At 49.6% G+C, this 13,570-nt stretch overlaps 1 protein-coding gene across 1 annotated transcript in view; it reads right to left on the reverse strand.

The window, feature by feature from the left end:
* The window catches only part of PROM2 (prominin 2), a 222,474-nt gene that overhangs the window by 154,387 nt on the left and 54,517 nt on the right, over positions 1-13,570 (reverse strand). The window contains exon 4 of the mRNA XM_063932047.1: positions 9,244-9,364. Within this exon, the coding sequence (XP_063788117.1) occupies positions 9,244-9,364 (121 nt within the window). The remainder of the gene's footprint in view (positions 1-9,243; positions 9,365-13,570) is intronic.

Consider the following 13,570-nt stretch of genomic DNA (forward strand, 5'->3'; position numbering starts at 1 on the left):
TGATCCTGAGAAAGCAAGGTGTCACAGTTATCCCATACTTGGACGATCTCCTCATAAAGGCGAGGTCGAGGGAGCAGTTGCAGATCAGCGTAGCGCACTCACAGGAAGTGTTGCAACAGCATGGCTGGATTCTGAATATCCCAAAGTCGCAGCTGATTCCTTCGACGCGTCTGCCCTTTCTGAGCATGATTCTGGACACAGACCAGAAGAAGGTGTTTCTCCCGACGGAGAAGGCTCAAGAGCTTGTGACTCTAGTCAGAGACCTCTTAAAACCGAAACAGGTGACGGTGCATCACTGCATGCGAGTCCTGGGAAAAATGGTGGCATCATACGAAGCCATTCCCTTCAGCAGGTTCCATGCAAGGATCTTTCAATGGGATCTGTTGGACAAGTGGTCCGGATCGCATCTTCAGATGCATCGGCTGATCACCCTGTCCCCCAGGGCCAGGGTGTCTCTTCTGTGGTGGCTACAGAGTGCTCACCTTCTCGAGGGCCGCAGATTCGGCATACAGGACTGGGTCCTGGTGACCACGGATGCGAGCCTCCGAGGGTGGGGGGCAGTCACTCAGGGAAGAAACTTCCAAGGGTTGTGGTAAAGTCAGGATTTCAACGCCCTGAGTCAAATGGAGCCCCTACTTCGCAACCAACCGGTGCTGATTCAGTCAGACAACATCACAGCGGTGGCTCATGTAAACCGCCAGGGCGGCACAAGAAGCAGAGTCGCGATGGCGGAGGCCACCAGGATTCTTCGGTGGGCGGAGAATCACGTACAAGCACTGTCAGCAGTGTTCATCCCGGGGGTGGACAACTGGGAAGCAGACTTCCTCAGCAGGCACGACCTTCACCCGGGAGAGTGGGGACTTCATCACGAAGTCTTCATTCAGATTACAAATTGATGGGAACTGCAACAGGTAGACATGATGGCGTCCCGTCTCAACAAAAAGCTGCAACGGTATTGCGCCAGGTCAAGAGACCCTCAGGCGATAGCTGTAGACGCCCTGGTAACACCGTGGGTGTTCCAGTCGGTCTATGTGTTCCCTCCTCTTCCTCTCATACCCAAGGTACTGAGAATCGTAAGAAGAAGAGGAGTGAGAACAATACTCATTGTTCCGGATTGGCCAAGAAGACCTTGGTACCCGGAATTGCAAGAAATGCTCACAGAGGACCCATGGCCTCTGCCTCTCAGACAGGACCTGTTGCAACAAGGGCCCTGCCTGTTCCAAGACTTACCGCGGCTGCGTTTGACGGCATGGCGGTTGAACGCCGGATCCTAGCGGAAAAAGGCATTCCGGAGGAAGTTATTCCTATGCTGATAAAGGCTAGGAAGGACGTGACAGCAAAGCATTATCACCGCATATGGCGAAAATATGTTGCTTGGTGTGAGGCCAGGAAGGCCCCTACAGAGGAATTCCAACTGGGCAGATTTCTGCACTTTCTACAGTCTGGAGTGACTATGGGCTTGAAGTTGGGATCCATAAAGGTCCAGATTTCGGCCCTATCCATTTTCTTTCAAAAGGAACTGGCGTCTCTTCCTGAAGTTCAGACGTTTGTTAAGGGACTGCTGCATATCCAGCCCCCTTTTGTGCCACCAGTGGCACCTTGGGATCTTAACGTGGTGTTGGGTTTCCTAAAATCCCACTGGTTTGAACCACTTAAGACCGTGGATCTAAAGTATATCACGTGGAAGGTGGTCATGCTATTGGCCTTAGCTTCGGCTAGGCGTGTGTCAGAATTGGCGGCTTTGTCATGTAAAAGCCCCTATCTGGTTTTTCATATGGACAGGGCAGAATTGCGGACTTGTCCCCAATTTCTGCCAAAGGTGGTGTCATCTTTTCATTTGAACCAACCTATTGTAGTGCCTGCGGCTACTCGTGACTTGGAGGATTCCAGGTTACTAGATGTAGTCAGGGCTTTGAAGATTTATGTAGCCAGAACAGCTGGAGTCAGGAAACCTGACTCGCTGTTTATCCTATATGCCCCCAACAAGTTGGGTGCTCCTGCTTCAAAGCAAACCGTTGCCCGCTGGATCTGTAACACAATTCAGCAGGCTCATTCTGCGGCTGGATTGCCGCATCCAAAATCAGTGAAAGAGCATTCCACAAGGAAGGTGGGCTCTTCTTGGGCGGCTGCCCGAGAGGTCTCGGCATTACAGCTTTGCCGAGCTGCTACTTGGTCGGGTTCAAACACATTTGCAAAATTCTACAAGTTTGATACCCTGGCTGAGGAGGACCTTGAGTTTGCCCATTCGGTGCTGCAGAGTCATCCGCACTCTCCCGCCCGTTTGGGAGCTTTGGTATAATCCCCATGGTCCTTACGGAGTCCCCAGCATCCACTAGGACGTCAGAGAAAATAAGATTTTACTTACCGGTAAATCTATTTCTCGTAGTCCGTAGTGGATGCTGGGCGCCCGTCCCAAGTGTGGACTTTCTGCAATACGTGTACATAGTTATTGCTTAATAATGGGTTATGTTGGCATCCATTGTTGATGCCCTGTTGTTGTTCATACTGTTGACTGGATAAGTGTATCACAAGTTATACGGTGTGATTGGTGTGGCTGGTATGAGTCTTACCCGAGATTCCAAAATCCTTTCCTTATAATGTCTGCTCTTCCGGGCACAGTTTCCTTAACTGAGGTCTGGAGGAGGGGCATAGTGGGAGGAGCCAGTGCACACCAGATGGTACCTAATCTTTCTTTAGAGTGTCCAGTCTCCTGTGGAGCCCGCTATTCCCCATGGTCCTTACGGAGTCCCCAGCATCCACTACGGACTACGAGAAATAGATTTACCGGTAAGTAAAATCTTATTTTTACATCGTGCTGAGTGCTGAGCAGGGTGAGAGAAGTGTGCTGAGTGGTCTGTGATAGATCGCTCAGCACGCATCTCTACGCAATTATCAGCAAGATACCCAAGCGCTGCAATAAACAACTGCAGACTACAAATGGATGAAATGGGTGTTTCTTCATGGCAACTGAGCAGCTGCCACGCAGATACACTGTAAAGATTTGCCTTAGGGGAGTGTCATAGGCATGTAGCCAGACTTCCATGTTCATTTTGAGGTCAGTACGGCTCTTTTGCACCCAGCATAGAATGGGTAACTGATGACAAGTTATAGCCGTAGCTGGGAAAACAGTGGGCAGGGTGATGCATACGCATGAAGATGAATGGATTCTTCCATAGATGGATAGATTAAGTACTTTCATTAGCATACCTCCCAACTGTCTCACTTTGGGCGGGATAGTCCCACTTTTTCCAGGGATTGTCCCATCCAGGGGGCCACACTCTCGCACCACTGCTCTCTGCATGGCATTTTCAAAGTGCAGGGAGAGCCTGGGTGGAAGCCCAGAATCTCTGGGTTTGCTGGCAGCGTCCCCAGAGAGATGAAAATGGGAACGTGCCACAAGGCCATGCCCCTTTCCACAAGACCATGGCCCCTTTTTGGGGAAGTGCGCAGGATTACGGATTTTCTCTAACGTCCTAGTGGATGCTGGGGACTCCGTAAGGACCATGGGGATAGACGGGCTCCGCAGGAGACATGGGCACTTTAAGAAAGAATTTAGGTTCTGGTGTGCTCTGGCTCCTCCCCGTATGCCCCTCCTCCAGACTTCAGTTTAGCTCCAGAGGGATCGTACGCAGGATCTCACCCTCGCCGTCCGATCCCAGAGCCGCGCCGATGTCCCCCTCGCAGAGCCGGAAGACAGAAGCCGGGTGAGTATGAGAAGCAAGAAGACTTCAAAATCGGCGGCAGAAGACTCCGTTCTTCACTGAGGTAACGCACAGCACTGCAGCTGTGCACCATTGCTCCCACACACCTCACATACTCCGGTCACTGTAAGGGTGCAGGGCGCAGGGGGGGGCGCCCTGGGCAGCATTTGGACCTCGTTTTGGCAAAAGTTAACATATATACAGTTGGGCACTGTATATATATATGAGCCCCCGCCAAGAAAATGCATTTTTAAGCGGGACAGAAGCCCGCCGTCGAGGGGGCGGGGCTTCTTCCTCAGCACTCACCAGTGCCATTTTTTATCCACAGCTCCACTGAGAGGAAGCTCCCCAGGCTCTCCCCTGCAGATACACGGTAGAAGAGGGTAAAAAGAGAGGGGGGGCCATAATTAGGCGCAAAAATCAATATAAACAGCAGCTACTGGGTTAACATTAAGTTACTGTGTTATTCCTGGGTTTATAGCGCTGGGGTGTGTGCTGGCATACTCTCTCTCTGTCTCTCCAAAGGGCCTTGTGGGGGAACTGTCTTCAAAAAGGGCATTCCCAGTGTGTGTGGTGTGTCGGTACGCTTGTGTCGACATGTTTGACGAGGAAGGCTATATGGAAGCAGAGCGGGAGCAAATGAATGTGGTGTCTCCGCCGACGGCGCCGACACCTGATTGGATGGATATGTGGAAGGTTTTAAATGATAATGTTAATTCCTTGCATAAAAGGTTAGAAAAAGCTGAAGCCTCAGGACAGTCAGGGTCTCAACCCGTGCCTGATCCTATGTCGCAGAGGCCGTTAGGGTCTCAGAAACGCCCACTATACCAAATTGTTGACACAGATACCGACATGGATTCTGACTCCAGTGTCGATTACGATGATGCAAAGTTACAGCCTAAATTAGCTAAATCCATCCGTTATATGATTATAGCAATTAAGGATGTGTTGCACATCACAGAGGAAACCCCAGTCCCTGACAAGAGGGTACATATGTATGGGGAAAAGAAGCCCGAGGTAACCTTTCCCCCCTCACACGAGCTAAATGAGTTATGTGAAAAGGCTTGGGAATCTCCAGATAAAAAACTGCAGATCTCCAAAAGGATTCTTATGGCGTATCCTTTCCCGCCAACGGACAGGTTACGCTGGGAATCCTCCCCTAGGGTGGACAAAGCTTTAACACGCTTATCCAAGAAGGTAGCCCTGCCATCACAGGATACGGCTACCCTCAAAGATGCTGCGGATAGAAAACAGGAGGGTACCCTGAAGTCCATTTATACACATTCAGGTACCTTACTGAGGCCGGCGATCGCGTCGGCCTGGGTGTGTAGTGCTACAGCAGCGTGGACGGACACCCTGTCTGAGGAACTTGATACCTTAGACAAGGATACTATATTATTGACCCTGGGGCATATTAAAGACGCTGTCCTATATATGAGAGATGCTCAAAGAGACATTAGTCTACTGGGTTCTAGAATAAATGCTATGTCGATTTCTGCCAGAAGGGTCCTGTGGACTCGGCAATGGACAGGTGATGCCGACTCAAAAAGGCATATGGAGGTTTTACCTTACAAGGGTGAGGAATTGTTTGGGGAGGGTCTATCGGACCTGGTCTCCACAGCTACTGCTGGAAAGTCAAATTTTTTGCCATATGTTTCCTCACAGCCTAAGAGAGCACCGTATTATCAAATGCAGTCCTTTCGATCACAGAAAAACAAGAAAGTCCGAGGTGCGTCCTTTCTTGCCAGAGGCAGGTGGAAGAGGAAAGAAGCTGCACAACACAGCTAGTTCCCAGGAACAGAAGTCCTCCCTGGCTTCCACAAAATCCACCGCATGACGCTGGGGCCCCACAGGCGGAGCTAAGCCCGGTGGGGGCACGTCTCCGAAATTTCAGCCACAAGTGGGTTAACTCCCAGTTGGATCCCTGGGCAATAGATATTGTATATCAGGGATACAAGCTGGAATTCGAAGAGATGCCCCCTCACCGATACCTCAAATCAGCCCTGCCAGCTTCCCCCCACGAGAGGGAAATAGTGTTAACTACAATTCACAAATTGTATCTTCAACAGGTGGTGGTCAAGGTTCCCCTCCTTCAACAAGGAAGGGGTTACTATTCGACCATGTTTGTAGTCCCGAAACCGGACGGTTCGGTCAGACCCATATTGAATTTAAAATCCTTGAACATATACCTGAAAAGGTTCAAGATGGAATCGCTGAGAGCGGTCATCGCAAGCCTGGAAGGGGCTGATTTTATGGTGTCTCTGGACATAAAGGATGCATACCTTCATGTCCCCATTTATCCACCTCATCAGGCGTACCTCAGATTTGTGGTACAGGATTGTCATTACCAATTTCAGACGTTGTCGTTTGGTCTCTCCACGGCACCGAGAATATTTACCAAGGTAATGGCGGAAATAATGGTACTTCTGCGGAAGCAAGGGGTCACAATTATCCCATACTTGGACGATCTCCTCATAAAAGCGAGATCAAGAGAGCAGTTGCTGATCAGCGTAGCACTTTCTCTGGAAGTGTTACGGCAACACGGCTGGATTCTAAATATTCCAAAGTCGCAGTTGGTTCCTACGACTCGTCTGCCCTTCCTGGGCATGATTCTAGACACAGACCAGAAAAGGGTTTATCTCCCGATAGAGAAAGCTCAGGAACTCATGACACTGGTCAGGAACCTATTAAAACCAAAACAGGTGTCAGTGCATCACTGCACTCGAGTCCTGGGAAAGATGGTGGCATCATACGAGGCCATTCCCTTCGGCAGGTTCCATGCGAGGACCTTTCAATGGGACTTACTGGACAAGTGGTCCGGATCACATCTTCAGATGCATCGGTTAATCACCCTATCCCCCAGGGCCAGGGTGTCACTCCTGTGGTAGCTGCAGAGTGCTCACCTTCTCGAGGGCCGCAGATTCGGCATTCAGGACTGGGTCCTGGTGACCACGGATGCAAGCCTCCGAGGTTGGGGAGCAGTCACATAGGGAAGAAATTTCCAAGGCCTGTGGTCAAGTCAGGAGACTTGCCTTTACATCAACATCCTGGAACTAAGGGCCATATACAATGCCCTACGTCAAGCGGAGACCCTGCTTCGCGACACAAGGAGCAGAGTGGCAATGGCGGAAGCCGCCAGGATTCTTCGCTGGGCGGAAAATCACGTAAGCGCACTGTCAGCAGTGTTCATCCCGGGAGTGAACAACTGGGAAGCAGACTTTCTCAGCAGACACGACCTCCACCCGGGAGAGTGGGGACTTCATCAGGAAGTCTTCGCACAGATTGCAAGTCGGTGGGACCTGCCACAGGTGGACATGATGGCATCCCGCCTCAACAAAAAACTACAGAGGTATTGCGCCAGGTCAAGAGACCCTCAGGCGATAGCTGTAGACGCCCTGGTGACACCGTGGGTGTTCCAGTCGGTCTATGTATTTCCTCCTATTCCTCTCATACCCAAGGTGCTGAGAATAATAAGAAAAGGAGGAGTGAGAACAATACTCATTGTTCCGGATTGGCCACGAAGGACTTGGTATCCAGATCTGCAAGAAATGCTCACAGAGGACCCGTGGCCTCTTCCTCTAAGACAGGACTTGTTGCAACAGGGGCCCTGTCTGTTCCAAGACTTACCGCGGCTGCGTTTGACGGCATGGTGGTTGAACACGGGATCCTAGCAGAGAAAGGCATTCCGGATGAGGTCATTCCTACGCTGATAAAGGCTAGGAAGGACGTGACAGCTCAACATTATCACCGTATATGGCGAAAATATGTTGCTTGGTGTGAGGCCAGGAATGCCCCTACGGAGGAATTCCAGCTGGGCCGTTTCCTTCACTTCCTGCAGTCAGGAGTGAATTTGGGCCTAAAATTGGGTTCCATTAAGGTCCAGATTTCGGCCCTATCCATTTTCTTTCAAAAGCAGTTGACTTCTCTACCTGAAGTTCAGACGTTTGTAAAGGGAGTGCTGCATATTCAGCCCCCTTTTGTGCCTCCAGTGGCACCTTGGGATCTTAACGTGGTGTTGAGTTTACTGAAATCCCACTGGTTTGAACCACTCAAAACGGTGGAGTTGAAATATCTCACGTGGAAGGTGGTCATGCTATTAGCCTTGGCTTCGGCTAGGCCTGTGTCAGAGTTGGCGGCTTTGTCACATAAAGGCCCCTATCTGGTTTTCCATGCGGATAGAGCAGAATTGCGGACCCGTCCACAATTTATGCCGAAAGTGGTTTCATCCTTTCATATAAACCAACCTATTGTGGTGCCTGTGGCTACTACTGACTTGGAGGATTCCGAGTTGCTTGATGTGGTCAGGGCTTTGAAGGTTTATGTAGCCAGAACGGCTAGGGTCAGAAAAACAGAGTCTTTGTTTATCCTGTATGCTTCCAACAAGCTTGGTGCTACTGCTTCAAAGCAAACTATTGCTCGCTGGATCTGTAACACGATTCAGCAGGCTCATTCTGCGGCTGGATTGCCGCTGCCAAAATCAGTTAAGGCCCATTCCACTAGGAAGGTGGGCTCTTCTTGGGCGGCTGCCCGAGGGGTCTCGGCATTGCAGCTTTGCCGAGCGGCTACTTGGTCAGCTTCAAACACTTTTGCAAAGTTCTACAAGTTTGATACCCTGGCTGAGGAGGACCTTGTGTTTGCTCAATCGGTGCTGCAGAGTCATCCGCACTCTCCCGCCCGAGTGCTTTGGTATAATCCCCATGGTCCTTACGGAGTCCCCAGCATCCACTAGGACGTTAGAGAAAATAAGATTTTACTTACCGGTAAATCTATTTCTCGTAGTCCGTAGTGGATGCTGGGCGCCCGTCCCAAGTGCGGAATTCTTCTGCAATACTTGTATATCGTTATTGCTTCAATAAGGGTTATGTTATGGTTGCATCAGGGTTGACCTGGTGCTCTGTTGTTGTTCATACTGTTAACTGGGTAAGTTTATCACAAGTTATACGGTGTGATTGGTGTGGCTGGTATGAATCTTGCCCTGGATTACCAAAATCCTTTCCTTGTACTGTCAGCTCTTCCGGGCACAGTTTCTCTAACTGTGGTCTGGAGGAGGGGCATGGAGGGAGGAGCCAGAGCACACCAGAACCTAAAATCTTTCTTAAAGTGCCCATGTCTCCTGCGGAGCCCGTCTATCCCCATGGTCCTTACGGAGTCCCCAGCATCCACTACGGACTACGAGAAATAGATTTACCGGTAAGTAAAATCTTATTTTAACTCCCATTTGTTGGAGGTATGGCATTAGCATTAGGTAGTAAATCTGGCTGCCTTGAATGTCCGCTATGCCATCACTCTGTGTCCGACTCAAAATCAGGCCGACAGAGTCGACAGGGAGAAGAGCTGACCCATCACAGAGAAGCCTTCTTCTCAGAACCTCTTTACTAAAAGCTAGATCTCAAACAGACAATCTTTGAAGGGTCATTTAAATCTATGCAGTTGTCTGAAAGTCTCACAGACATTTGTTGCTTTAAATGAGCAAAGTATATTTGAACTGCTTAAATAAATTCAGCTCTTTCTGCATCTCACAATCAGATGTCAAGTTACCCACCTGGGGAACGCTGGTCACAGATAATCGGAAATCCTGCAAGGTCCTTTTCATGTCCTGGACCCCAGTGCCAACCTCATTATGTGTCTTCTGGTTCAAATAGAAAGTGCAGACTAAGCCAGCGCTGGCACAAAAAAAGAGAGAGAGGCATATTAATATTATCCTCCTTTATTTATATAGCGCCACAAGGGTTCTGCAGCGCCCAATTACAGAGTACATATGCACATAATCAAAACAGGAAAACAGTGACTTACAGTTGAAGACAATATAGGACAAGTACAGGGTAACTATGCATAACTACATCAGTTGACGACACCCAGATAATTATTAGTGATGAGCACCGGAAATTTTTCGGGTTTTGTGTTTTGGTTTTGGGTTCGGTTCCGCGGCCGTGTTTTGGGTTCGAACGCGTTTTGGCAAAACCTCACCGAATTTTTTTTGTCGGATTCGGGTGTGTTTTGGATTCTGGTGTTTTTTTCAAAAAACCCTAAAAAACAGCTTAAATCATAGAATTTGGGGGTCATTTTGATCCCAAAGTATTATTAACCTCAATAACCATAATTTCCACTAATTTTCTGTCTATTCTGAACACCTCACACCTCACAATATTATTTTTAGTCCTAAAATTTGCACCGAGGTCGCTGGATGACTAAGCTCAGCGACCCAAGTGGCCGACACAAACACCTGGCCCATCTCAGAGTGGCACTGCAGTGTCACGCAGGATGGCCCTTCAAAAAACTACTCCCCAAACAGCACATGACGCAAAGAAGAAAAAAAAGAGGCGCAATGAGGTAGCTGTGTGACTAAGATAAGCGACCCTAGTGGCCGACACAAACACCTGGCCCATCTAGGAGTGGCACTGCAGTGTCACGCAGGATGGCCCTTCCAAAAAACACCCCCCAAACAGCACATGACGCAAAGAAAAAAAGAGGCGCAATGAGGTAGCTGTGTGACTAAGATAAGCGACCCAAGTGGCCGACACAAACACCTGGCCCATCTAGGAGTGGCACTGCAGTGTCACGCAGGATGGCCCTTCCAAAAAACACCCCCCAAACAGCACATGACGCAAAGAAAAAAAGAGGCGCAATGAGGTAGCTGTGTGACTAAGATAAGCGACCCAAGTGACCGACACAAACACCTGGCCCATCTAGGAGTGGCACTGCAGTGTCACGCAGGATGGCCCTTCCAAAAAACACCCCCCAAACAGCACATGACGCAAAGAAAAAAAGAGGCACAATGAGGTAGCTGTGTGACTAAGATAAGCGACCCAAGTGGCCGACACAAACACCTGGCCCATCTAGGAGTGGCACTGCAGTGTCACGCAGGATGGCCCTTCCAAAAACTACTCCCCAAACAGCACATGACGCAAAGAAAAATGAAAGAAAAAAGAGGTGCAAGATGGAATTGTCCTTGGGCCCTCCCACCCACCCTTATGTTGTATAAACAGGACATGCACACTTTAACCAACCCATCATTTCAGTGACAGGGTCTGCCACACGACTGTGACTGAAATGACGGGTTGGTTTGGACCCCCACCAAAAAAGAAGCAATTAATCTCTCCTTGCACAAACTGGCTCTACAGAGGCAAGATGTCCACCTCATCATCATCCTCCGATATATCACCGTGTACATCCCCCTCCTCACAGATTATCAATTCGTCCCCACTGGAATCCACCATCTCAGCTCCCTGTGTACTTTGTGGAGGCAATTGCTGCTGGTCAATGTCTCCACGGAGGAATTGATTATAATTCATTTTAATGAACATCATCTTCTCCACATTTTCTGGATGTAACCTCGTACGCCGATTGCTGACAAGGTGAGCGGCGGCACTAAACACTCTTTCGGAGTACACACTTGTGGGAGGGCAACTTAGGTAGAATAAAGCCAGTTTGTGCAAGGGCCTCCAAATTGCCTCTTTTTCCTGCCAGTATAAGTACGGACTGTCTGACGTGCCTACTTGGATGCGGTCACTCATATAATCCTCCACCATTCTTTCAATGGGGAGAGAATCATATGCAGTGACTGTAGACGACATGTCCGTAATCGTTGTCAGGTCCTCCAGTCCGGACCAGATGTCAGCATCAGCAGTCGCTCCAGACTGCCCTGCATCACCGCCAGCGGGTGGGCTCGGAATTCTGAGCCTTTTCCTCGCACCCCCAGTTGCGGGAGAATGTGAAGGAGGAGATGTTGACAGGTCGCGTTCCGCTTGACTTGACAATTTTGTCACCAGCAGTTCTTTGAACCCCAGCAGACTTGTGTCTGCCGGAAAGAGAGATCCAAGGTAGGTTTTAAATCTAGGATCGAGCACGGTGGACAAAATGTAGTGCTCTGATTTCAACAGATTGACCACCCGTGAATCCTTGTTAAGCGAATTAAGGGCTCCATCCACAAGTCCCACATGCCTAGCGGAATCGCTCTGTGTTAGCTCCTCCTTCAATGTCTCCAGCTTCTTCTGCAAAAGCCTGATGAGGGGAATGACCTGACTCAGGCTGGCAGTGTCTGAACTGACTTCACGTGTGGCAAGTTCAAAAGGTTGCAGAACCTTGCACAACGTTGAAATCATTCTCCACTGCGCTTGAGACAGGTGCATTCCACCTCCTATATCGTGCTCAGTTGTATAGGCTTGAATGGCCTTTTGCTGCTCCTCCAACCTTTGAAGCATATAGAGGGTTGAATTCCACCTCGTTACCACTTCTTGCTTCAGATGATGGCAGGGCAGGTTCAGGCGTTTTTGGTGGTGCTCCAGTCTTCTGTACGTGGTGCCTGTACGCCGAAAGTGTCCCGCAATTCTTCTGGCCACCGACAGCATCTCTTGCACGCCCCTCTCGTTTTTTAAATAATTCTGCACCACCAAATTCAAGGTATGTGCAAAACATGGGACGTGCTGGAATTTGCCCATATTTAATGCACACACAATATTGCTGGCGTTGTCCGATGCCACAAATCCACAGGAGAGTCCAATTGGGGTAAGCCATTCTGCGATGATCTTCCTCAGTTGCCGTAAGAGGTTTTTAGCTGTGTGCGTATTCTGGAAAGCGGTGATACAAAGCGTAGCCTGCCTAGGAAAGAGTTGGCGTTTGCGAGATGCTGCTACTGGTGCCGCCGCTGCTGTTCTTGCGGCGGGAGTCCATACATCTACCCAGTGGGCTGTCACAGTCATATAGTCCTGAGCCTGCCCTGCTCCACTTGTCCACATGTCCGTGGTTAAGTGGACATTGGGTACAACTGCATTTTTTAGGACACTGGTGAGTCTTTTTCTGAGGTCTGTGTACATTTTCGGTATCGCCTGCCTAGAGAAATGGAACCTAGATGGTATTTGGTACCGGGGACACAGTACCTCCAACAAGTCTCTAGTTGGCTCTGCAGTAATGATGGATACCGGAACCACGTTTCTCACCGCCCAGGATGCCAAGGCCTCAGTTATCCGCTTTGCAGCAGGATGACTGCTGTGATATTTCATCTTCCTCGCAAAGGACTGTTGGACAGTCAATTGCTTGGTGGAAGTAGTAAAAGTGGTCTTACGAGTACGACTTCCCCTCTGGGATGACCATTGACTCCCAGCAGCAACAATAGCAGCGCCAGCAGCAGTAGGCGTTACACGCAACGATGCATCGGAGGAATCCCAGGCAGGAGAGGACTCGTCAGAATTGCCAGTGACATGGCCTGCAGGACTATTGGCATTCCTGGGGAAGGAGGAAATTGACACTGAGGGAGTTGGTGGGGTGGTTTGCGTGAGCTTGGTTACAAGAGGAAGGGATTTACTGGTCAGTGGACTGCTTCCGCTGTCGCCCAAAGTTTTTGAACTTGTCACTGACTTATGATGAATGCGCTGCAGGTGACGTATAAGGGAGGATGTTCCGAGGTGGTTAACGTCCTCACCCCTACTTATTACAGCTTGACAAAGGCAACACACGGCTTGACAAATGTTGTCCGCATTTCTGTTGAAATACTTCCACACCGAAGAGCTGATTTTTTTGGTATTTTCACCAGGCATGTCAATGGCCCTATTCCTCCCACGGACAACAGGTGTCTCCCCGGGTGCCTGACTTAAACAAACCACCTCACCATCAGAATCCTCCTGGTCAATTTCCTCCCCAGCGCCAGCAACACCCATATCCTCCTCATCCTGGTGTACTTCAACACTGACATCTTCAATCTGACTATCAGGAACTGGACTGCGGGTGCTCCTTCCAGCACTTGCAGGGGGCGTGCAAATGGTGGAAGGCACATGCTCTTCACGTCCAGTGTTGGGAAGGTCAGGCATCGCAAACGACACAATTGGACTCTCCTTGTGGATTTGTGATTTCGAAAAACGCACAGTTCTTTGCTG

The sequence above is a fragment of the Pseudophryne corroboree genome, chromosome 6, assembly GCF_028390025.1.
Source record: "Pseudophryne corroboree isolate aPseCor3 chromosome 6, aPseCor3.hap2, whole genome shotgun sequence".
Classification (NCBI taxonomy): domain Eukaryota; kingdom Metazoa; phylum Chordata; class Amphibia; order Anura; family Myobatrachidae; genus Pseudophryne; species Pseudophryne corroboree.